This window comes from Benincasa hispida, chromosome 8 (genome assembly GCF_027475165.1).
Source record: "Benincasa hispida cultivar pf3 chromosome 8, pf3_genome.v1.1, whole genome shotgun sequence".
In the NCBI taxonomy this organism is placed as follows: domain Eukaryota; kingdom Viridiplantae; phylum Streptophyta; class Magnoliopsida; order Cucurbitales; family Cucurbitaceae; genus Benincasa; species Benincasa hispida.
In genome coordinates this window covers 31,705,534-31,730,116 of record NC_143485.1, presented here as the reverse complement: position 1 = coordinate 31,730,116, position 24,583 = coordinate 31,705,534, and the positions used below count along the sequence as shown (strand labels likewise).

General features: G+C 35.4%; 1 protein-coding gene across 3 annotated transcripts in view; it reads left to right on the top strand.

Annotated features, from left to right (window-relative positions):
• The first annotated feature begins 10,183 nt into the window (after positions 1 to 10,183).
• The window catches only part of PEX1 (peroxisome 1), a 29,278-nt gene continuing 14,878 nt past the window's right edge, over positions 10,184 to 24,583 (top strand). For 2 of the 3 annotated variants that reach the window (XR_016531351.1, XM_039038144.2), the window contains exons 1-6: positions 10,184 to 10,748; positions 11,697 to 11,870; positions 12,697 to 12,796; positions 13,723 to 14,166; positions 14,886 to 15,626; positions 16,183 to 16,274. Coding sequence is in view for 2 of the 3 variants with exons in the window: in XM_039038144.2 (XP_038894072.1) it covers positions 10,536 to 10,748; positions 11,697 to 11,870; positions 12,697 to 12,796; positions 13,723 to 14,166; positions 14,886 to 15,626; positions 16,183 to 16,274 (1,764 nt within the window). In the remaining variant the exon portion in view is untranslated. Of the gene's footprint in view, positions 10,749 to 11,696; positions 11,871 to 12,696; positions 12,797 to 13,722; positions 14,167 to 14,885; positions 15,627 to 16,182; positions 16,275 to 24,583 lie in introns of those variants that run through there. The other variant, XM_039038145.2, reaches the window with a different exon arrangement.

The following is a 24,583-nucleotide window of genomic DNA, read 5'->3' as shown; positions in this document are numbered from 1 at the left end:
GAATCCCGAAGGAAACACAATCTGGTGAATCCCGAAGGAAACACAATCTGGTGAATCCCGAAGGAAACACAATCTGGTGAATCCCCAAGGAAACACAAACTAGTGAATCCCAAAGGAAACACAAACTGATGAATCCCGAAGGAAACACAAAATCTAGTGGGCATCTAACTAATCAGTAAGGACACTTGCACAGTCTCAACATCATAATTATCACTATATGAATCTATGACATACATATATACCTCAACATCATGGCTCTACAACATACATATATACCTCAACATCATCACATCAAATGCAACCATATAGAATCACATACCATTTCATACTAGCATTCAAGTGTCTTGCACAACTAAATATTTCAGATCTCGTACCAGAACATACTTTGGTCATATTATACTATCAGTCTATCATGTTGTCATTCTGCCATAACATTCATTTATCATGCTAGTATACATCTAATGCCTGATCTGTGGGTAGTTCCAGTAGTAAGATTACTTACATCAAAGTTAAATCTAAAGAAACCCAAGCAAGTTTATCCTTTTCAAGACAAGCAACACCTAAGATAAATCCAATATTTAAATCAATATTTTGGGTCTAATTCCAATTAACCAAATTATTCAAAGACATCTAATTTTACTTTACCTAAACTATAGCTCGGTCTAAACTTAATTCCAAAACCCAATTCTGTTGGATACCTGAACATACACAAAGTTCAAAATATAACTTAATTATCCACAATTAATCTTAATTCAAAATAACCACCCAACAACTTACTCCGAACTTACCAAACTTCAAAAGATAATTGGCCTTTACTTTGATAAGCAACACCCCTAAATGTCTCAAGTCTTGAATCTAAAGTTCAAACCCAAGATATATTAACAATTTTAACCCAAAACCAAAACATATGAAATTTAATCTAACAATCCCCAAACCAAACCACAATAGGGGTTACCAAGCCTTGGAACTTACCAAATCGCCACGAAGAAGGAACTTCAACACCCACTGGACAACGCACAAATTCTCCTTCAAAACCCCCAATTAACCTTTAAATTAAAGGAGGAACACTATTATAAACCCAAGACATAACAAGTGATCTAGGAAACAACCAAGAACAACAACAACACCTAAAAACTTACGCAAAAATCTTACTCCAACCAAGATTCGATCAGAACCAAGTGGCGAAGGAGATTTACGGTGGAAGCTGGTTTGACGACAAGGTCGAGCTAACGAAGAGGGGAGGGCACGGCTAGCTGGGAGAGCGTATGTCTAGGCGGCGTGGACCTGGGCGGCTGGGCATCGACGGCGTGGCTTCAGTTGGCGGGAGCAGATCTAGGCAGCGGCTTCGGTGGTCGGTCGACAAGCGGCATCGTGGAGCACGAACGAACGTCCCAGCCGGCGGCTGGATCTCGCAAGGATGGATGATCCACTCGACGGCTGGACGATGTAACGTCAAGCGGGGGGAAAAGGGCTGGGCGGCACTCGACAGCTCGACTGAAGCCGATTCCAACGACGATGAACATCGAACGGCGAAGCAATAGTTGGGGAGGAGTCTCGGCGGCATGAGGAAGAACAAGAGAGGAAGGGGAAAGAAAAAGAGGAAAAAGAAAAAGGAAGGAAAAAAGAAAAGGAATGAAATAAAATAAAATATATTATTTCATTTCCTTCCTATTCCCCTTTATTATTATTTTTTTTTTCCATTCTCTTCCTTTCCATTTTTAAAACAACAATTCTTGCCCTTGATTTCCAACACTAAACTCTGGAATTAATTTCAATTAAATGATTTAAATTCCAACAATTGCACTTAAATGTCCAAAAATTCTAAAAATACCCTCAATTAATAAAAATGACTGAATTACATAAATAAATAAATAAATAATTTGGGGTGTTACAATAAATTTAATGTTTACAAACCACGATTTTTAGGACATAAAACTCAACATAGCGTTGTTGATGACCTAAGCTTACCAATTCCTACACTTGAAGTAAGCGGTGGATCAAGCATTAGTGAGGCTAGCAGACACTAAGCTGACGAAAGAAGGCAACGACATAACGCCAACGCATCTGAAGAAGAAGACCCATAAGTTAATGAATGGTACGACTTCCTTCATGATGACCTCCATGAGCCTATCTTATGAGGTCTTGATGAATTGTCACGACAATAAAACATGATTGCATCTCAGATGAATGACCTGATGCGGTAACAATAAGAACTTGTTACATAATACAACGAGTTAAGGGAATTTGTCCAACGCCAAGTTCAAGAAGTCCAAAACCAACAAACCGTCACCAGAAGCTTCATTTGACAACAAACACAAAAGGCAGCACGAACAGTTTCACTTCATGATTCAGTTTTCTTCAAGACGTCATGGCTTGCCTCGTGGTTGGACCACCCATTCCCTCACATCTCCAAGCTCCTTTACAGTTCCCAAAAAAACATACCACTAGAGCAAGATAACAATGATACAGGCGAAAATGAAATTTGGGGGTGTTTGCTTTTCAATTTTTGTTATATTCTATTTGTCATCACGTGATATAATTATCTTGTCATACAAAAAAAAAATAATAATTAATCTATGAATTCCGTATTAAGCACTAACTTTTCTTTGCCTTTTCTTTTAGTTTGTCTCTTGCATATCTTCATTGATCCCTAATAATCTTTTGTGATTTGTTGTGTCTCAATACGCAATGATTAGTATGACTAGTATTAGTACTAAGCTTTAAAACTTTTCCTTGGAAAACATTTCTTGAAATTAGTATGCATGCAAGTTTTATCTCAAACCTCTTTTGCAATATCTTTTCGAAGCCATTGCATAATTCGATTTTCAGTAATGAGGACCTTATTGCCCCCTAAATTTAGAGGTGAGAGGTTTGAACTAAATGTGTGCAAAATCAAGTTATTTTTAAAATCTCTTGAAATCTCATTATTATCTATAAAAAAAAAAAAAAAGGAAGGAACGATGTTGAGATCAGAACTTGCTCATAATTGGATGTCCGCATGACACCCATGGGGCCAAAATGAAGGTGGGAATCGTGATCAACACAAGAAATAATTGATCACAAGTCTGAAAAGAGCACCTTGCTTGTAGTTAGACGTTTTTATAACACCCGTGGGGGTAAGTCAAAACGAAGGTGAGATGCTCGGATCAGCACATGATCAAACCTAAATAAGTGAACAAGGAGAATTTATTTTTACTAAATTTTAAAGTCCAAAAGTCCATTCCTGAAAACGAAGTATAAGATAGCTTTGGAAATGAGCAAGGATTTTCTAAGAATTATCTTGTTGCATCTAAAGACTGTAAATATTTCTATAGGTAGAAGAATAGAACTAAAGAAAGCATTGGTCTAGCAAATCTAGAGTTGGAGGCACTTTGAGAGGTCTAGGAAATTCCAAAGCATTTAAGATACATTAGGATTATAAATATATGCTTGAGGACAAATATTGCTTTAAATTTGAGGGTGTGATAACTTGTAGAAATACAAGTTATTTTACCTCTGAAAATGCAACAACTTGATTAGGAATTCATAAAATAATTATATCTATTGGGATTGGTATCTTAATTCTCCTGGTAGTCTCTAGTTTGTAAACATTCTTGTGAACATATTGTTATTAATAAAATAAGTGTTATTTTATAAGCATTTACTTAATCCAATAAACTAAGATCTGTGGTTATTTTATGTAACTTAAGCATGTATGTGGAGACATACAAGTGGATCATGTCTTAAGTAATAACCTAAATGGTCTGTAGTATAAGGATAAAAGAGGGATACCTTATCCTGGCGATACTACGGATAAACCCACTTTGTAGATGTTACAAGTGTTGTAAAATGTTACAAATGGTATGATCCTGACCATTTATGTGGAGACATGCGAGCGAGGTATTCTATACAAAGAATTTGTATAAGACCGGACCACGAAATGAATAGTCTCTCTATATAACACCGTTGATAATTGAGACTTACATTTTACTAGGATAACCATAGGTGACATGATCTTAATCCTGAGTGAGTTGAGAACTCCTACTCATGAGGGCGGTCTTTTGATTTGTATGGGTGAGAATGGCCAGATTGCTAACTCAACAAGCCTACCATTTTGGGGATTTGTCTGATTGGGGAGCTGGAAACTCAACTACACAAAACGGAATTCACTCCTTCCCCGAAGTAGGGTTAAGTAGATAAATTGCTCTCTCAAGGGCTGATTCCAGGTCTAAAACATAGTGGTCACACCCTCTCTTTGGAAGAGAGGACTTAGTCACAGTAGGACTATAACTTATTGTTCATTAGAGGAATCAGTGGTACTTAAGGAGTTAGATGTAACTATAGGGGAAAAACGGTAAATTGGTCCAACTATACTTACCAGCGATTTGTGAAGGGTCATCGCACCGTTGACTAGTTATATCCAATGGACACAGAAATATATCTGTAGTGCGAAGAATGCAACTGTCAATCTTTAGTGACCAACAGTTAACGGATGGTGGATCTCGTCATTAAAGATTTTATTCAGTTATTCTCGTACCGTTAGAGCTTCAAGCTACAGGTCCATAAGGTCCCATTGATAGCTCAATGGGTTTAAGTTGAGAATCCAATTTTGGGTTAGTTTGAAGTGTTCAAATTAACAAGAGGATATAATTAAATTTATTCAATTATATGTGATATAATTGATATGATGTATTAGATACATTAATTGGAGGAATTAATATAAATATGATTTATATTAAATACCATAACATAGAAAAAGGACTATGGTTTATATGTTTCATATGATGAAATATTAAAACTATAGGTTATAAATATAATATGATAAGTTGGTTATCATATTTATTTATAATATATTAATTATATGATAATTAATCTTTTTCTCTAATAATCAACTTGAGTAGGAGGTTATTGAAAGTTTTATGGTAACTATGAGATAAAAGGAAAATGGTTTTCCAAAATCAGAGGATGATTCTTTTTGTGTCGTTTCACAAAAGAATTAACTATCGAGTAAAAGTGTTTTACTAAACGATAGTGTCTTACAACCTACATGATCGAGTACCGAGTTTACTATACGATAGTTACTCGTTTACTCGTTGCTACACGATCGAGCAGCAAAGTCTATACGATAGGCTTCCTCTTACTAAACGATTGAGGTGCTAGTCTATATGATAGACTTCATTAATCTCCCACTTACTTGATCATCTACTCGATCGTCTACCTCCTCCTTTCCTCTATCCAAAGTCACATAGAGCCTACAACTTATGGATTCTCACATCGAGAATACCAAGATAACACTTGTGGTGGTGTTCCTATTCAGTTTGAGGTTTGAGGATCGAGTTGGACTCGATTATGATTGAGGATTCATCAGTTCGTGTTGTTGGTTGTTCTGTTTGTTGTGTTCGAGTATTTCTTTGAACCAATTGTTGAACGATCGAGGGATACTTGAAGAAAGGTTCTTCAAAGGTTTGCATACTCTATCCCTTGTATGTTCTTTTAAGAAGCATGTTTGTAATTTACTTATTATGCATAATCTGTTCTCGTAGACTGTAATGTGTTTATGTTCTTTCTCAATAGGATTTGGAATGATCTGCTTCCGCTCACTGAATCTCTATGTTTAGATTTCCTTCAATATCATGTGATCACACACGCACAAAGTCTCTATCTGTGAAAGTTATAAAATTCATGTTTTTTTTTTGTTTGTGCAGGAAATCTACTTATGTGATCGCAATGAATTCTTAATGCCAACATTGGAATCGCATAGTTGAATAAGTTGGTAGTTGTATGCGACAAAGGATGGCATGATGCATGGGCGGTGGAAGTCAAATCAAAGACTAAGTTGGTAGTTGACAAGAAAACTTCACGGTGGAGCCAATGAACTTCTGACGCAGAGCAGGCAATATATTAGGGTATGGAATTTAATGCACTTATCAGCATAATCATTAGAAAGATAAGAAAAAGTTGTTATTTAATACCTATAAATACTCAACGAGATTTCTATGCAACAATAACGAAGGCATTGGAGAAAACTTCTTTGAGCCCTCGTGGAATCTTAAGTGAAAGCTTAGGGTTCCTCTCTGGAAGTAACAAGGGAACCTCATTGTCAACACACTCTTTGTGAAGCAGTCATCCACAGAGTCGAAGGGAGCAAGGAATTGCATTCCACGACTTGACTTTCTATCTCGATCTTTTTTTTACAATTGTTATTTGTATTGTGTAAACATTGAAAGACTTCTTTATCTCAATATGAATGCATTTATAGTTAATCTCTTATCCATCTCCTCAACTTTTACCATGAGCAACAAATTTCTTTATGGGTTGAGAAACATTGCAGCTACCTGAACTAAGTAAGGCTTATTCATGCGTTCAACTTATTTTATGCATGCTTTATAAACTATTTGAATAAGTTGTAAGATTATTCTAAGTAGATTAAATCCAGGTTTAAAAAGACCAAGGATTTAGACCTCATAAAACAAGAAAAGAGTATCTTTAGAAATAAAGAAACATCTTTTGCATCAAATACTCATCGCATGCATCATAGAGATAGGATATTGTGGTTGAATACACTGAGAAGTGTAGGTTGTAATTTTTGAGTAGTTTGCTTGAACACATGATTTATGCTTTTACTTAGGAATGTTAGTGAATATTTTTCTCAACCCTACCTTCATTCATTTGAATCTTGTACTTTTCACATAGACAGTTTTACTCTAAAGTGTGATTTCTATCGCATTCATCACTTTTCGTTCTAACAATAGAATATGATCAAAATCATCGCATATTTAGTCAACAACTCGTATCAATATCGAGACAATATTTACCATCGCATATACAAAACACAATCTTTGAGTTCGACCTTGGACTCAACAGGACTCTAGTTAGACTTATACTTGAGTTTAACTAGGCAAAATAATACGTTAATAAGACATCACATAGCACTGACTCCATCACATTTTTAATTATCAGCCTACAAATAGGCATAATTTTGAATGAGGTTCCAATTTCTTAGGATTGGCCTCAAGCATGTGCGCTAGGCAACCACAAATCATGAAATAGAGTAAACTACCTTTACAACCATTCCATAATTCCAAAGATGTTTCAGAAACACTCTTGGATGGAATGCAGTTCAAAATATAATTGGTAGTTTGTGTTGCATATCCCAAAACGAATCAGCTAAATGAGAATAACTCATCATAGAAACAAATAACATAAACATAAATACCTAAATGCATGTGCATCCTACCCTTTTCGACATTTAAGGCTACTAACTATAAAATATGTGCAATGCATGTGACTACAGATCTTTAGAACATGAATTTTGTCGATGAAATTTGAATAAAAAGTTATAATCTTTTATTAAGTTTTAAATAATAAATATTTGACATAAAAATTAAAAATAATAAAATAGTTAATAGCCAAAACTATATATATATATATATTTCTCGAGAATTCTACAAGTTCCATTCGTTCTTTTTTGTTTGACAGATGGTCAGAACTTCATATGGGTTCGAATCCTATTGAGAGGTCCACAAGAGATCAAAAATTATCGAAGAAAGAACAAGATGATTAATATTTTAAGGATAGATATTACCTCTCCTTTTCCTCATTCAACTAAATTGAAATGATTGAAGTTTTTCTATTTAGAATCGTATTAGGTCTAATAATCCACATCACTTCATCTATTGTAATAAAAGATTCCTTTTCATGTAGATTATGTGGAAAAGACCCGTATCAATAGTTATATATATATATATATATATATATATATATATATATATATATATATCGTATTTTATTTTAATTCACAATAAATATAAAAATGAGTTGCACGTGTTTAAGGACCTTTGGAACACTTGGAACATTAGTTTTGATGGTGACATAAATTTTGAATCAATACATTTTTTATGGGAGTAGTATAAACTGCAGATTCTCATAAAATTGAAACTATAGAAATCTAATCAAATATCTAATTGAAAATAATAATATAAAATTTCAAGTACTAACAAAAACTACATGTTTAACATTTAAATTTTAAAATAACACTAATATATAAATCTTTGTTATGGTTGAAAAGGAATACACTTTATATAAATTCCTACAAATTGAAAATTAAAAAGTGTTGCTGCTTTTTGATTGAATTCAATTGCTACATTTTTTAATCCAAAATAATCATCATTGTTAATAACACTCCCTCCTGAACTTTAACCTTTACTTTCACATCCGTTCTTCCCCCTTTTCCTCATTCAAACCCACTTCCATTTCTTATCTACTGACCAAATTCTTGTTTTATTTTTGCTTATTGTAATTTATCCCTCGTCTCCTTCAAAAATAAATTTAAAAATATAAAAAAATGAAACTAAATTTTCTATGTTATAAGAATGTAAATTTGAGAATAACCTAAATATTTGTTAGTATCAGAAATAGTTCTAATAATCAATATTGTATAAACTTCAAGATACTATGCATATATGATTTTCTTCCCTCAAATATAACGGTTAATGGATAATAATAAATCAAAATTTAAATACAAAGATAACACACATACCTTTTCGTCTAAGAAAATAAGTCTATGGATTATTTAGTCTTCACTTTGGCATAATCCAATATTTTCTATAAGAATAATAAAAACTTCAATTATCATTCTACAATCCTTTCTATCATGACATTATTAAAATGGAGATGGGCCAAAGAAAATAGGAAAGCTTGTATTTATTCCTTTAAAAATATTTAGCTACTATGTGAAGGGTTGTGTACTATTTGTAAGGGATGTGTTTATTTGAATTTTAGTTTTTATGTGAATGGATGCATCAAGAGGATCTCATGGCAAATGAAAATGTGTGATTATTAGTTATTATATGAAGTTAAAATTAAATTACTTATTTACATTACAAAGTGATACATTTTTTTTTCAGTTATTGTATTTGTTTGAAAATTATAAAATTGGGAAAGAAAAATTAAAAATATCAACAAAAACTCTAAAGGGTTGAAAATGTCAAATTACCCAGTTTTTGAAAAACATATCGAATGACCTTTTGCTGACGTCAAATTCGGGTGAAATTACCAAAATATACTCTGCGTAGCGGAAAAGCATTCGCTCTCGCTTTCCTTCTCACTAATGATCCATTTGCGAACATCTAGTGATAATGGGTCGTCTTCTTTCCCCTCTCGCTCATCTCGCTCTCATCCACCTCACTGATGATCCATCTGTGAACATCTATGGAATAATAGGTCCTCTTTTTCCCCTCTCGCTAGTCTCGCTCTCGTTAGTCTCCCACTCGTCAGCATCGCTTTTCCTTTCCTCACTCACAAAATCAATCTACTCTCTCGCTCTTACTGTTGTTCATCAGAGTTGGTCGCGTCGGAGCTACCCGTGTGAACTCGTTGTGCTGGAGAAAAAGAAGAAAATGCGCAGAGGAAAGAGATCGAAGAAGAAGAAAAAATGCGCAGTGAAAAGAGATCAGAGAAGAAGAAACGACGCGTAGAGAAGGAGAAAGGAAGAGGAAAAAGAAAAAAAGAAAGGAGCCTAAGAAGAAAGAAAAAATCAAGAAAGGAAGAACAATATTGTAAATTCACAAAAATTTCACATTTTTTCAAAATCTGGTAATTTACCATTTTGGGCCTTGAGAATGGTTTTTTTTTTTTTTTGGTACAATTTTCCCTTAGATATTACAGGGTATTCTATGGGTTGGGTTGGATTGAAAAAGTTTGTAGACCCAACCCAATTGTTCAGATTGTAAATGTAAATTTCTTCAACCCAAATAACCATTATTAAAAAATGAACCAAACCATGAAATATTTGAGTTGGATTGATTCGGGTTAATCAAGTCATTTATTTAAAGTTTTATTTTAAAAAGAAACAAAATGTAAATATATAAAAGTTTAATTTAATTATTTTAATATATTGAATTAAGATTAACAATACAATTTTAATTTATATAGTGAATTTTTTTTCTAGAGTGCAAAGAAACTAGTTTTAAGAGTATTGAAGAATAAATTATTAAAAGAATATTGGAATTAAATAAAATTAAAATAATAAATAATTGTATTATAAGTAAAAAATTTAAAATTAATGATAAATTCGAATTGATTCAAGTTATATTAGGTGAATCCATCAATCAACTAATTCATAAATTTTTTATTTATTTGAACTCAATTTGGGTAGATAATTGGGCGGTTGGTTTTTTCATTTTTTTTACACCCAATAGATAATATGATGGGCGTCATTGAAGTTCGCACCTATTTGAACGAAACGTTGCAGAAAACACCCAGAACTTTCTCCGGCGACTATACGACGACGAGCATCAACTGAACTGGGCGCAACTCCAACTCTAACTCTTATAACTGTCAGCACCGGAGAAAGTCGGAATTGGAGAGCGACTGAAAATCTCTCTCTTTCCGTGGTTGTGAAGGCGGGCGTCATAGCCAACCATCATTGGAGTCGCTCAATTTTCATTTTTAATTCATGCAGCCGACTTAATTTGATCTTGGAATTACATTGCACCATCTAATTCACTAGTTTCTGCTGCGGGTTTCCGCTAGTGGAAATTTAATTCTAGAATACTATGGAGTTGGAGGTGAGGACTGTGGGAGGGATCGAGAACTGTTTTGTGTCCCTTCCTCTTGTTCTCATCCAAGCTCTTGAGAGGCGGTCTAGTTCTGCCTCGGCCATGGCCGGTCTCCCTGAGCTCCTCGTTCTTGAACTTCGTAATTCCTCTTCCGATGAGGTCTGGACGGTTTCTTGGTCTGGCGCTACCTCGACTTCTTCTGCAATTGAGGTACCTTTGCTCTTACGCGTTCTTCGCCTTCAGTTTTTATTTCCTTTGAAGTCTTTTCTTAGTGGTATATACTTCTATTTTTGTATATTGGTGTTTATTAGTACTTGCATAGCTTACTTGAACATGGCTAAGGTGACAATTGAGAACATTTTTTTTTTTTTAGTTTGTGAATATTTTTTCTTTGTTGACTAGTACGTCTGAAGCAGCATTCTTCAATTATGGGCGTTTCGGATGACTGTTCTAGAAAAAAATCATTGTCATGTTTAAGGTTGTATTTAGAAACTGATAAATTGAGAGGACTTGATGTTTGCCATCTTGCTTATATTGAACTTCTTTTCTGGCTTGGGTTCCCTCGGTAATCAGTACTTTTCGAGGAGCAGAGCTGCAAGAGTTCAAAACTTGTGCATAGAATGTAAATGCATAAGATTCTGATTATTAAAACTTTATTTTCCATTAATGTGTAGTTTGTTTATAAGATATAGTTGGGGTGAGAATAGGGAGTCTTGTTGAAGTGTGGAATTTCAGTGTTTTAAGTGTAGCAAAATCGACTCAGCATCATTTAGGAGGATTATCCTGTGACTGCAACGTATAATCAATGAGTTCTTCATTGGAATGTCTATTTGCATCTTTGTAGTTGTAGTTTTGCTTCTTTGTTAACTGTTATTAACCAGCTATATTGTAAGTTTTAATGAATCATATGATGTCTGTCTTGTTAATTTCATATGGTTAATTCCATCATATTTTGCTGTGAAAATTGAATCTAGCTATATCCTATCTGCATTTAAGTAAAGTAATATCATAAACTTTAATATAGCCTCCTTTTCTCTTCACATTCCTTAATTTTTGTGTTGTTTAGCATAAGCAGCATCTGGTTCTTTGGACATATTGAAAACTTTTCTTGAATTTTGTCATATTATATTTGTATTTAATAGTTTAAATTTAATGTAGGTCTCCAAGCAGTATGCAGATTGCATTTCCTTATTAGACTGTACCACTGTTAAAGTTCGAGCTGTTTCTAATGTGCCAAAGGCTACTGAAGTCTTGATAGAGCCATATAGTGAGGATGACTGGGAAGTTCTAGAGTTGAATGCAGAGCTTGCTGAGGCAGCCATGTTGAACCAGGTCCCTCATTTGCATCTTTATCTTCTATAATTCCCCTTCTTATTGCACGTCTAAGATGGATGTAAAACTTCTTTGATTAGTGAGGATTTTAGTCCATTTTGCTTATGTTATTGTTTGTCAACTCTAGAAAAAAAAATGTGATGTATAACAGATAGTGGGTGCTATTTTTGTCTACAGTCTGTACTCTTCTTAACTTTTCAATCATTAATGAAAAGTTTTGTTTTGTTTTAAAAAAACGGATAATAGGTGCTGTCAAAGGTTCGATTGTGATATTATTTTTGTGATCAGCCTAGGGTTGAAATCTAATCTACATGACTTCTATCAAATAACAATGACTTCTTTGCCATGTTTTCCTTTTCTTACTTGCTGCTTCTGTCTTTTGCTTATCTTTGTTAGTGTCTCCAGTTAATTTTAGTCTTTCCACTCCTCAACGTTAGGATATTTGTTTTCATTGAGATGGCTAGTTAGGGCATGACATGCAGTATTGCAATAGTCATTGAGAACTCAATTATTAAGGTTTAAGTTGAGAGCAAGTACAGAGGAGCCATGGTGAGGCTGTAATTTGAAGTACCAGTCAGTCATGGAAAACTACCATTCAAAATATTAAACCATGTTGCTTTTCATCTTTCTTCGACTGTTATCTCTAGTAATAACGATTATTGAAGGTAACAAGTTACTTCAACAAAGTATCTTATGAGCAAATCATTTGAAATTGATGATGATTAATATATAATTTAAGGAAGCTGACAGAAGATAATAATAACTAGATATCATGTAAGACCTGTCTATTAATGACAATAATTTCTTAAAATGATGTATGATGCAGGTCAGAATCATTCATGAAGCAATGAGATTTCCTTTGTGGTTGCATGGTCAGAAGGTTGTTACATTCCATGTGGTTTCTACTTCTCCTAAGTGTGCGGTGGGTAAGATGATACCTCATACTTTGTTTTCAGTTTTATGGTACATCAACTTGAGTTCTCTTAAAGACTTAGAAACTTCCTAGTAATTTATTGGCAAGCATATTGGTTTTTTTTTTTTTTGGGGGGGGGTGGTGGGTTAAAGCAGAGTCTGAGGTATCTGATCAGTGACATTTTTTTTTTCTATGTAATGAATGGATATGATATTTTATTTGCTTTCCTAGTAAATTGATTGTGGTGCACTAAGTTTGCGGAAGTTCACTGAATTTCTCATGAGCCTCAAATTGAAGTATTCAGCCATATTTATTAAGCTGAAGTTTACTAGTTACAACCTATTTTACCGAATAACAGAAGGGTAAAGTTTAAAAATAAAGCTGTTAAAGAAATACAATGATAACCTTTACCATGAGGTAAAAGGTTCAAACTTAATCTGCCTAAGACAAATAAAGCAATGTAAAGGATCTCCCAAGAATGGCCAAGAACTACAGGATTATCACCAAGAATTACAATATTACCCAAAAGATGCTACATCAGATTGACTGGTATGCATACGAGATACTTTTATTTTTATTATTAAGAACGAATATAGAATATTCAAGACTGTAGATTCTAAAAACTCATTGCTATAGGGCTGGGAAATGGTTCTGTGAAACTTGATGTTTGCATCTGTTGGCTGAACACTCACATTCTTTTATAATAATAAAAAAATTTAATACTTTCCTGGAGGTTGCAGCAGTAACTTTCTTCATTTTATCGTACTGATACTCCAAGTGTGTGCACTCTTCTGTATGTATTTGCAATAAATACCCTTCAACTACTGCATTCCTGCTGTCAAGACTTTCGAAGACAATTTGGAGAATGTTGAGCCATTTATTTTCTTTTTAGTGGTCTTGTTAAAGTAATTTTATTTATTTTTCGTTTCTGTTTCTCAGTGCAACTTGGGCCCGGAACTGAGGTAGAAGTGTCTCCAAAGACACGCAAGAAAGTTCTGGACTCTAGAAAAGCGATGCTGCGAGTTCAAGATCTAGACAAGAGATTGATTTACAATAGTAATTGTGCAGGCATTGAGGTTCGAGTAGTGCCAACTTCTGTTGCCTTTATTCATCCACAAACAGCTAAAAATTTCTCATTGAATTCTCTTGAGTTGGTTTCTATATTGCCTAGATCATCACGGAAAGAGAGTGAGAAGCGTAGTGAGATCAATGATGTGGGGAAGTTGAAAGGTTCAACTGCAGAATCAAACAGTGGAGAAAGAACTAATGTAGAGGCAAACAGACCGGCTATTGTTTATCTTTTAAATTCAAATTTGGTGAACGAAGGACATATAATGATTGCTCGCTCCCTTCGACTTTATCTGAGAATCAACTTACATTCATGTATGTTAGTTTATTTCCATTTCCTAACAAAATATTTGATGGCCCTCTTGTTATCTGTGTATTAATTGGAGGAAGGAAATATTTAAACTACAAGCACATTCATGTTTTGGTAGCTTCTTTATTTTGAAACTTTCTTTGTAATTTGCACCATTGTGTACCAATGTATTTCCGTTTCTTAACAAAGAATTTGATGCCTGCCACCTAATTTTTTTAATTGGTTGAAGGAAATAAACTTGAACTGTAAAAATGATTTTGTTTTAGTACCTTCTGTGTTCCAAACGTATTTGTATTAAGTTTCTGACTTTCTTACAAGGAATTATATATCCTTTCATCCATAAGTTTAGAAATTTGGCTATCATTGTTGAATCACATTTGGTGTCTTAAAGTTCAAGTTCTTTCGTAATTATTTCCTTTTATCTCTATAATTATCAATACAAATTCATTTGTTCCATCGCAAGGCTTGATAAATCCAGGTTTATTAAAAACGTGAGTCGGTCTTCTTCAAAAAGTTGATCCAGATTCAATTAGCAGGAAACAGCACCAGATTTGGGCTTCCAAAAATCCATTCTCTTACGTAATAAACAGTAAACAATCTATAAATAGATGCCTATGTTAATTAGCCAAACATTTTTCAAGGTTATCTTGGTGCCTTTATTCCTCTGATGCTTTAATGTATATAATATTTTCTGTTTCTTATGGGAATGTCTGAATATTTGTAGGGGTTCTTGTAAAGCCACAGAAAGTTAATTTGAAGGTGGATTTCTCCTCTGCTTCGCTCTCACTTTGCTACTTTAAAATACATGATGATGACATGCCTCTTGCTAAAAATGATCTGAAGGCAAATGACAGCCATAAAAGTGTGAAGAGGAAAAATATGTTATTGAAGACTAGCTCTTGGTCTTATATGGACGTTGCTAATGTGTCAGCTCACGAACAAGTTGTTGATGTTCTCGCTCATGAATCTCCTTGTAGAGAGGATGAGGATTCTTGCTGTTTGGCAAGTGTAAAAAAAGGATTACAAACTCTTTTCCGAGAATGGTTTTTGGCACATCTAAATGCCATTGCTTCTAGTGTAGGAACTGAAGTTAATTCAGTGCTTTTGGGAAACCAGAGCTTGCTTCACTTTGAAGTCGATGGTTTGAAGTTTGGAACTAAAGGAAATATAAAATTGACATCTCTTAATGCTTCAGAAGACACAACTAAGACAGTTGAGATCCTGTATGTTATGACTATTTCTGACGAGCCATTGCAAGGGGTATGCAGTAATGCGTTCAAACTTTCTTTTGATGATCAAAACAAGTCCATCATTAATTTGGGAGGTGTGGAGTTGTCTAAAAGATTGCACTTTGGTGACCCTGTATCCTTCTCAACCATCAAAGAGAAGACATACGTTGAGGTTGATAGCTTGGATGTATCTTCTCTGAGTTGGTTGGACGCAGCGCTTCCTAATGTTATTAATAGTAAGTATTCTCTGTACTGATTTGATCACTCAGCAGCTTTAATAGTTTGATAGCGTTGTACTAAACTAGGGTTACATGTTTTGCAGTATGCACATTTTTTGTTCAGTTGAAAATTACTTTGAGTCTATTGACGTACGGAAATCCTAATGACAAATTATTTCTACGTTATGAGGTTTCAATTATAACTGCATAATCAAAAGGCAAAACGTCAAAACTTTATGAATTGTTCATAATTAAATTGTGTTATTATGAGTTGTAATATTGCTGATGTTGTTATACTATATGTTGTAAATTTGATTCAAGAAACATTTTCTTTTTTGGATTAAGAAACATTTTATTGATAAATGAAATTGGGGAAAACCCCACACGTGTGCTTCCTAGCCTGTAGGTGATTACAACATAGCTTTCCAGTTGGAAACAAGGTAAGATAAACTCTGGTGCATCTGATAGCATTTTTCTGTTGACCGAGGCCTCAATCTCTCTTCTTTCTTCTGTCTTTTGTTCAACCTTGCAAATGCCTAAAGTATCTTTGACACTGAATTATATTTGCTTGCAGGGATTAAAGTATTATTATCTCCGAGGGCGGGTATGTGGTTTGGGACCCACAATATTCCACTTCCTGGACATATTCTCGTATGTGGACCTCCGGTGCGTTCCTTACTTTTGTAGATTTAAGCCCACAAGTTGATGTTTTTGGATTAAGTAAATGAGCTTATTTCCCCCTAAAGCTCAAAGAAAATAAAGAAAATGGCTTGATGGGAAAAAGAAAAAAACCAACACAAAGATAGATTCAATATGGAAGGGAAGAAAGACTCTTAGTTTCTACTGGATAAAAGAGAAAATATTGGCCTTCTTTCCTCTCTTTGGTCGAAGACTTTCCTTTTTTTTTTTTTTTTTTTTGAAAAGGACACTATAAATTTCATTAAGATAATGAAAAATCAGAACAGTGCAAAACAGAGATACAGTCAATCCTAAGGATCAGCAGGTACACCCAGACATCTCAACTAGGTTGACATCCCCTTAGCACCTTCATCACTTCCGATATCTAAAAGTAAAAAATCAGAACAAAATCTGTCCAAAAGTTACAGCAGCAAACTTTTACACTGTAAAACTCTTAGGTTTGAGAAAGAATCAGAATACTCTATTCATTCACCAAAGATATGAATATATACAAGTGTACAAAGCATAGAAAAGGAAAATATCACAGAATATCTACAAGAATGGAAAACCCTAACTATAGAATTATAACACTCCCCCTCAAGTTGGAGAATATATGTTAATCATGCCCAACTTGTTACATAGATAATCTATACGTCTTCCATCCAATGCTTTCGTGAAGATATCTCCTAATTGTTCTCTAGTCTTCACATATCCTGTAGATACCAACCCTTGTTGAATTTTCTCACGTACAAAATGGCAATCAACTTCAATATGTTTAGTCCTTTCATGAAATACTGGATTAGACGCAATATGAAGTGCTGCTTGATTATCACACCACAACTTTGTCGGTGTGATGATTTCAAATCCCAACTCAACAAGAAGTTCATATATCCAAATCAATTCACACCCAGATTGTGCCATTGCTCTATATTCTGATTCTGCACTTGAACGTGACACCACATTTTGCTTCTTACTCTTCCAAGAAATCAAATTACCACCAACAAAAACACAATACCCTGAGGTTGATCTTCTGTCTTCTTTAGATCCTGCCCAATCGGCGTTTGAGAAACATTCAATATTAGTATGACCATAATCCCTATATAATAAACCCACGTCCGGGAGCAGCCTTCAAATAACAAAGAATCTGTTCCAATGCAGCCCAATAATCAACTGTAGGGCATGACATGTACTGACTCACAATACTTACTGAATAGGCTATGTCGGGTCGAGTCACTGTAAGGTAATTAAGTTTTCCCACTAACCTTCTATATCTTTCAGGATCTTTTAGCAATTCTCCATCTTTTGTGAGTTGTAAGTTGGGCATCATTGAGGTACTACATGGCTTAGCCCCTAGCTTTCCTGTTTCAGTCAACAAGTCAAGTACATATTTTATGTGATAATAGAATTCCTTTATTGTTTCTTATTACCTCAATTCCTAAGAAGTATTTCAACATGCCCAAATCTGTTGTATGGAATTGACTATGAAGAAAGATCTTTAGAGACTAGATACTTAAAGCATCATCATCAGTAATCACAATATCATCTACATATACGACTAACAAGATGACACCACCCTCAGATCTCTTAAAAAAGACTGAATGATCTGACCTGCTCTTCCGCATTCCAAAGCTTTCAATCACCTGACTAAATTTTCCAAACCAAGCTCGTGGGCTCTGCTTTAATCCATACAAGGATTTACGAAGGCGACATACCGTTCCATTCTCCCCCCGAGCAACAAACCTTGGTGGTTGCTCCATATATACCTCTTCTTGAAGATCACCATGAAGAAATGCATTTTTAATATCAAGCTAATATAAAGGCCAATGATTGATTGAAGCTAATGAAATAAACAACCTCACAGATGCCATTTTTGCTACAGGAGAAAAAGTATCAGCATAGTCAACGCCATAAGTTTGTGCGTAGCCTTTCGCTACAAGGCGCGCTTTTAACCGAGCAACAGAACCATCAGGATTGACTTTAACTGCAAACACCCATTTGCAACCGATAGCCTTCTTTCCTGCAGGGAGAGAAACTAAATCCCAAGTACAATTATCATCTAAGCAGTCATCTCCTCCACCATTGCGGCACACCAACCAGGATGAGACAAAGCCTCATGAACGGTTTTTGGGATGGATACAGACTCTAAGGATGCAATGAATGAACATGTGGAAGGTGACAAATGGTTATATGAAACAAAAGAGGAAATAGGATGAGCACATGTACGTTTACCTTTACGAAGAGCAATAGGAAGATCATCACCTGATTCTGGATCCAATGACGAAGAAGACTTTGGTACAGGGCATGGAACTGAAGGAGGTTGTCGTCGAATATAGACCTTAACGATGGGAGGAAGAGTAGAGGTTGTCAGAGGTAGAGATGAATCAAGAAGAGGATCGGAAGGAGAAATAACTGTGTAGACAAGGAAATCATCCTCTAATTCCTTATTCTCCCCCTGACTCTTATTCGAAGAGAAAGACGGTGATGAAAAAAACGTGATATCAGGAGAGACTAAATATTTATTTAGACTAGGACAATAATACCGATACTCCTTTTGGATACGTGAATAACCAAGGAAAATACATTTTAAGGACTTTGGATCCAACTTGGTATGCTGAGGCCAAACATCCCGAACAAAGCAGGGACAACCAAATATTTTGGGTGGAATGGAAAACAAATGTTGCTTGGGGCATAAAGTACAAAAAGGTATCTCACCCTTAAGAATGGAAGAGGGCATGCAATTTATTAAGAAACAAGCTGTGGAAACAGCATCAGCCCAAAAGGATTTTGGAACATACATCTGAAACATCAAAGCTCTGGCTGTCTCAAGGAGATGATGATTCTTTCATTTTGCAACCCCATTTTGAGATGGAGTATCGACACAAGAAGATTGATGAAGAATGCCATAGGCATCTAAATAAGAATTGAGTGTATGAGAGAAATATTCCTTAGCATTATCACTCCGTAGGATTTTAAGAGCACCACTAAACTGAGTTTGAATTTCAGCATGGAAGTTACGAAAATGAGAAAGTAACTCATAATGACTTTTAATTAAATATAACCACGTAACACGAGAATAGTCATCGACAAATGTAACAAAATACCTAAACCCTCCTTTGGACTCAACAAGACATGGACCCAAACATCATAATGGGCTAATTCAAAAGGAGCACTAACTCGTTTATTGACTCGAGGATACGAACTCAAACGATGAAATTTAGCAAACTGACATGACTCACAATCTAAAGAAGACAAATGTTGAAGTTGTGGACGAAGACACTTCAACATAGAGATAGACGGATGACCCAAACGACAATGCTCTTCAAAGGGAGATGACACGCTAGAGCATGTGATGACCGTAGGTGTTTGTGGTTCAAAGATGTAAAGACCTCCAAATTCTCGCCCTTTACCAATGGTCTGTTTCATCGTAAGATCCTGAAATAAGCAATAACCAGGGAAAAAAGAGACACAACAATGAAGATCACGAGTGAGTTTACTGACCGAAATTAAATTAAACGGGAATTTTGGTAAATTTAAAACTGACGACAAAGAAATTGATTCGGTGGATGGACGGTTCCTGATCCTAAAACAGGAGTGGAGGTTCCATCAGCTATAGTGACATTAGGTGAAGAGGTAGATGTACAAAGGTTAGAGAATAAACTGGGGTTACCTGTCATATGGTCTGTAGCGCCAGAGTCAATGACCCATTTTGACGGGGAGGAAAGAAGGCATTTAGAAATGTTACTTGTCTCTGCGATGGTCGTAATGGGAGTAGAAGATGATGCCCTCAATGACTCTTGATACTGCTGAAATTTAGCAAACTCCTCTGCAGAAATCGTAATTGACTTGTCAAGATTATCAGGAGTAGAGGCGACATGTGCAGAGGGTGATGGCATCCTCTGACCCTTATTCAGTAATCTTCTGCATTCACGTTTCGTATGGCCAGGTTTATGACAATAATAGCAAACAACGCCTCTTGAATTTGATCTTCATGAATAGTAGTTGGATCCATTCAACTTGTGTTTAGTTACTTTTGGCACCATAGGAACAATCTCAAACAATACTGGTTTCTTATCAGCCATTACCTCAAAAAAATAGACACTGGACAGCAGAGAATCAAACCCTAATTTACCGAAGAGATGTCTTTACAAGCAGTGAGTATATCTATATATCCCAAACAAACACACCACCAAGAAAAGCCAACAATACAGAGGAAACCCACAAAGACAGAAGAAAAACGTCGGTGCATGGACGAACGGCAAGTTGGAACAATCGGCGCGTGAGCCTCACGTGTAACGACCCGACCCCCTAGTACTTAAGTTAGGCCATTACTAAATACATGCATGCATGGAACTGAAAACGACACTCTGTTATGGCGAAATAAATGCTAATTAAATAAGGTAAGTTCAAAGACTTTCATTAATTTCAAATATTAAAATAATAGTAGGGTACCCATAAATCATAAAGGATAATAAATAAGTCTGAAAAACGATTCTTAAAAATAAGTTTTAAACATCAAAACTAAAAGTTGAGAGAAACATGAAAAGAACTCTAAATCTCATGAGCGGAAGCGTAAAAACTAGTCCCAGTGGCTCGATCACGAATTCTGCTTGTCCATCGCCGGTGCATCTCTATCCTTACTTGAAACAACAACATGAGAAAGAATGAGTATAAAATACTCAGTAAGTAACCCCATTACTGGGGTCAGGCTGGGCATCTATGTCCTCTAGATACCCAACTCTAGTGAAACATATAAACTGCTCTAGTGCTCATGGGACACATATGCACATGAAACAAGGAGACTGAGTCCTATTCTACTGTAGTTAAGTATGCCAACTACCTCTGGTGAACCCCGAAGGAGACACAAACTGGTGAACCCCGAAAGAGACACAAACTGGTGAACCCCGAAGGAGACACAAACTGGTGAATCCCGAAGGAAACACAAAATCTAATGGGCATCTAACTAATCAGTAAGGACATTTGCACAGTCTCAACATCATAATCATCACTGTATGAATCTATGACATACATATAAACCTCAACATCATGGCTCTACAACATACACATATACCTCAACATCATGGTTCTACAACATACATGTATACCTTAACATCATCAGATCAAATACAACCATGGAAGCATATACCATCTCATACTAGCATTCAAGTGTCTATGTGTATAAATAGATAATTTGGATCTCGTAACAGAACATACTTTAATCATGTTATACTATCAATCTTTCATGCTGTCATTCTGCCATAACCTTCATTTAACATGCTAGCATACATCTAATGCCTGGCCCGTGGGCAGTTCCAGTAGTAAGATTACTTACCTTGATATTAGGTCGAACCAAAAACAATTGAATCTTTGTGAAATTCTTGAATCCTTAATCAAACCTAAACATAAACCAAGTTTTAAAATTAATAGTTAAGGCCAAATCCCAAACACCCAAATATTACAAAATATTTTCCAGATAACCTTACCTAAGGTGTGGTCCAATTCGAATTCACCTTCTAAACCTCCAATTTTAAGCCCAAATAATTAGCAAACCAAACTCTTCTTCATCTTGAATGAAATTCTTGAATCAACCCCCTAATCATAATTTGAAATTAGGCTTACATGATTAAAGCTTGAATCAAATACATACTTCACTACCAATGTCTCAAATAAATTATCCATATGTAGTTTCGTAAAAAAAAATCACTTCCAAATGACTTTGCCAAAATTTCTCAACAACCAAAATTAATCCACAAGAGGGTAATCAAAGCATAAAACTTACCAAAACTCACTAAAACAAATTCCAACTTCACTGAACAACACCTCAATACCTTCACAAACTTGAATCCAAAGTTGAAACACAGTGGGTATCGATACCAATTGATGCCAAAAGTAAATGAGTAGTATTCAAGAATCAACCGAAAACAAACTCAAACGGCAGAAATCTTACCCAAATCGATAGATCTAGTGACGGCAAAAGCGAACGACGCTTAAGCAGTGGTGGACGGAGGTCATAAAGAAGAAACTGACGCGGTGGCTTTGGGCGGCGTCGGACGGGCTCACGAACGTGAGGAAGAAATGGGGGTGGTTTGACTTTTTATAAAAAAAAAAAACAACAACAATAATAATAAAAAAACAAAAAAGGAAATAAATATAATTACATTTAATTCCTTTCCGTTTCAAAAGAAAATTAATTCCTGCCATTAATTTCCAATTTGAATTTCAAATTAAATAATTTCACGCCAACAATTAAATTCCCGCACTTACACTTGAATTCCAAAAATGCCCTCCAACTAATAACAATTACTAAAATTCCAAATAATAAAGTTACTGAAATTACATTATTACTAAAAAAATGTACGGGGTGTTACATCACGTGCTGGTCAGATGGCAACCGGACTTTGGGGTTTTGTAGATCGGTGGCTGGGCTCTTCGTTGGACTGGACGGTGTCAAAAAAACAACCTTTTTTTTTCCCTACGGCGAACAAACCGAAGACGGCGACTGTGAGCAAAAGTATAAACTCACCTCTCCACAAAACCCTAAACGTATCATAAACGGGTTCTAAATTCTCAAACCCTAAGGTTCACAAAACCCTAAGTTTGTTTAGAGATCTCTGATACCATGTAAAACTCTTAGGTTTGAGAAAGAATCAGAATACTCTATTCATTCACCAAAGATATGAATATATACAAGCGTACAAAGCATAGAAAAGGAAAATATCACAAAATATTTACAAGAATTACACAAACAATAATACAGAAAAAAGATCACAAGAGCAATAAAAGAACATAAAAGCATGCCAAGTTAAACATAGGTCTTGAATAGAGAAGTCGTCAAATGGCTTGGAAGAAGTGCACCAAGAAGAAGCGTTTAAACGAGTTACTTCAAATCGATTCATCCATCCAATCTTTTTGTCGTGAAACACCCTTTGATTCCTTTCAAGACCATTATTCCGCAAGTAATGCTTTGACAACAGTAGCCCATTGTAACCGAGGGCCTTCTTTTAAGGCTGGACGAATGAGAACCTGCCTTACATTTTCTCGGAAATCATTGCTAAAACACCAAGCAACATTAAATATAGAAAACATCTTCCACCAGCATCTAGCAGCATAAATGCAATCAAAAAACAAATGTTGCAGGTCTTCATCACTCCCTTCACAAAGGGGACAAATGGATGGGGATAGGTGGTGCGAGGGTAACTTTCTTTGCATTACTGATGAACAATTCAATGGACCGAAAACCATGATCCACATAAGAATGTTTACTCTTCGAGGGCTTTTTGTCTTCCATAGGGCTTTGAAAAACGGCTTGTCTAGTGGTGATGATGGGGAAAGATAAACTGAAAGAGATTTGACTGAAAATTTGCCAGAAACTTCTGATGACCACGTTCTACAATCAAAGTTATCTGACACCCTTTTGACTCAAATTTGGCCAAGCAAATTCTGAAGATCTATGATTTTGTCATCCTTTAACAACCGCCGAAAAATGATAGACCATGAGTACGTGGTCACGTGAAGGTAACTCGGTTTCTCGGTCACTAATCGATCGATTCTTTGTCAATAAGGAATAGGATGAAAAGTTTGAAAATACAAGAGTAGTCGGCAAGTTTGCACATTTTCTGATCACTTTCCCTTAATGCTTGAGGCTGGTTTGGTAAGTTGGGGACCTTCACCATTTTGTTTTTGTGAGAACTGGTTGCAAAACAGGGAGTGTATCAGAATTATAGAAAGCACTTTGAGCGGAAATGGAGTGAATGGCTGGGCTGGCTTTGTTCTCAGTTGCAAGCTGAGAAAGGTGAAATCTGCTTTAAGAGATGGCATGATGAATTCAAAGAAAAGAAGAAAAGAAAGGAGGCTATTAGAAGAAATTGAAAAGTGGGAGGTCTTGGCTGAAAACTCCAATCTATCAACACTTGATATAACCAGCAGAACCTTGTTAAAGGCTGATCTGATGAACTTATGCAGAATGAAGGAAAGGGACCTTATCCAAAAAAAGTAAGTAAGATTGGATTAGATTGGGGGACGAAAATACCAGCTTCTTTCATTGGTTTCTATCGGCTAAAAAAACGAAGGAATGTGATCTCAGGGCTAATAAACAATCAAGGTGTGCCAACTAGATCTTTTCGTGAGATTGAAGCCTTGGTCTTGGGCGTCTATGGGTCATATACACAAGATCCCCTGGAATGCGTTATATCCCTTTATGCTTTGATTGTCCTTGTGTCACTTTGAAGTCAGAATTCTATGCTTACAGCTCGTTTCTCAGACATTGAAACCAGGATGGCTGTGAAGGCGCTTGACAAGAG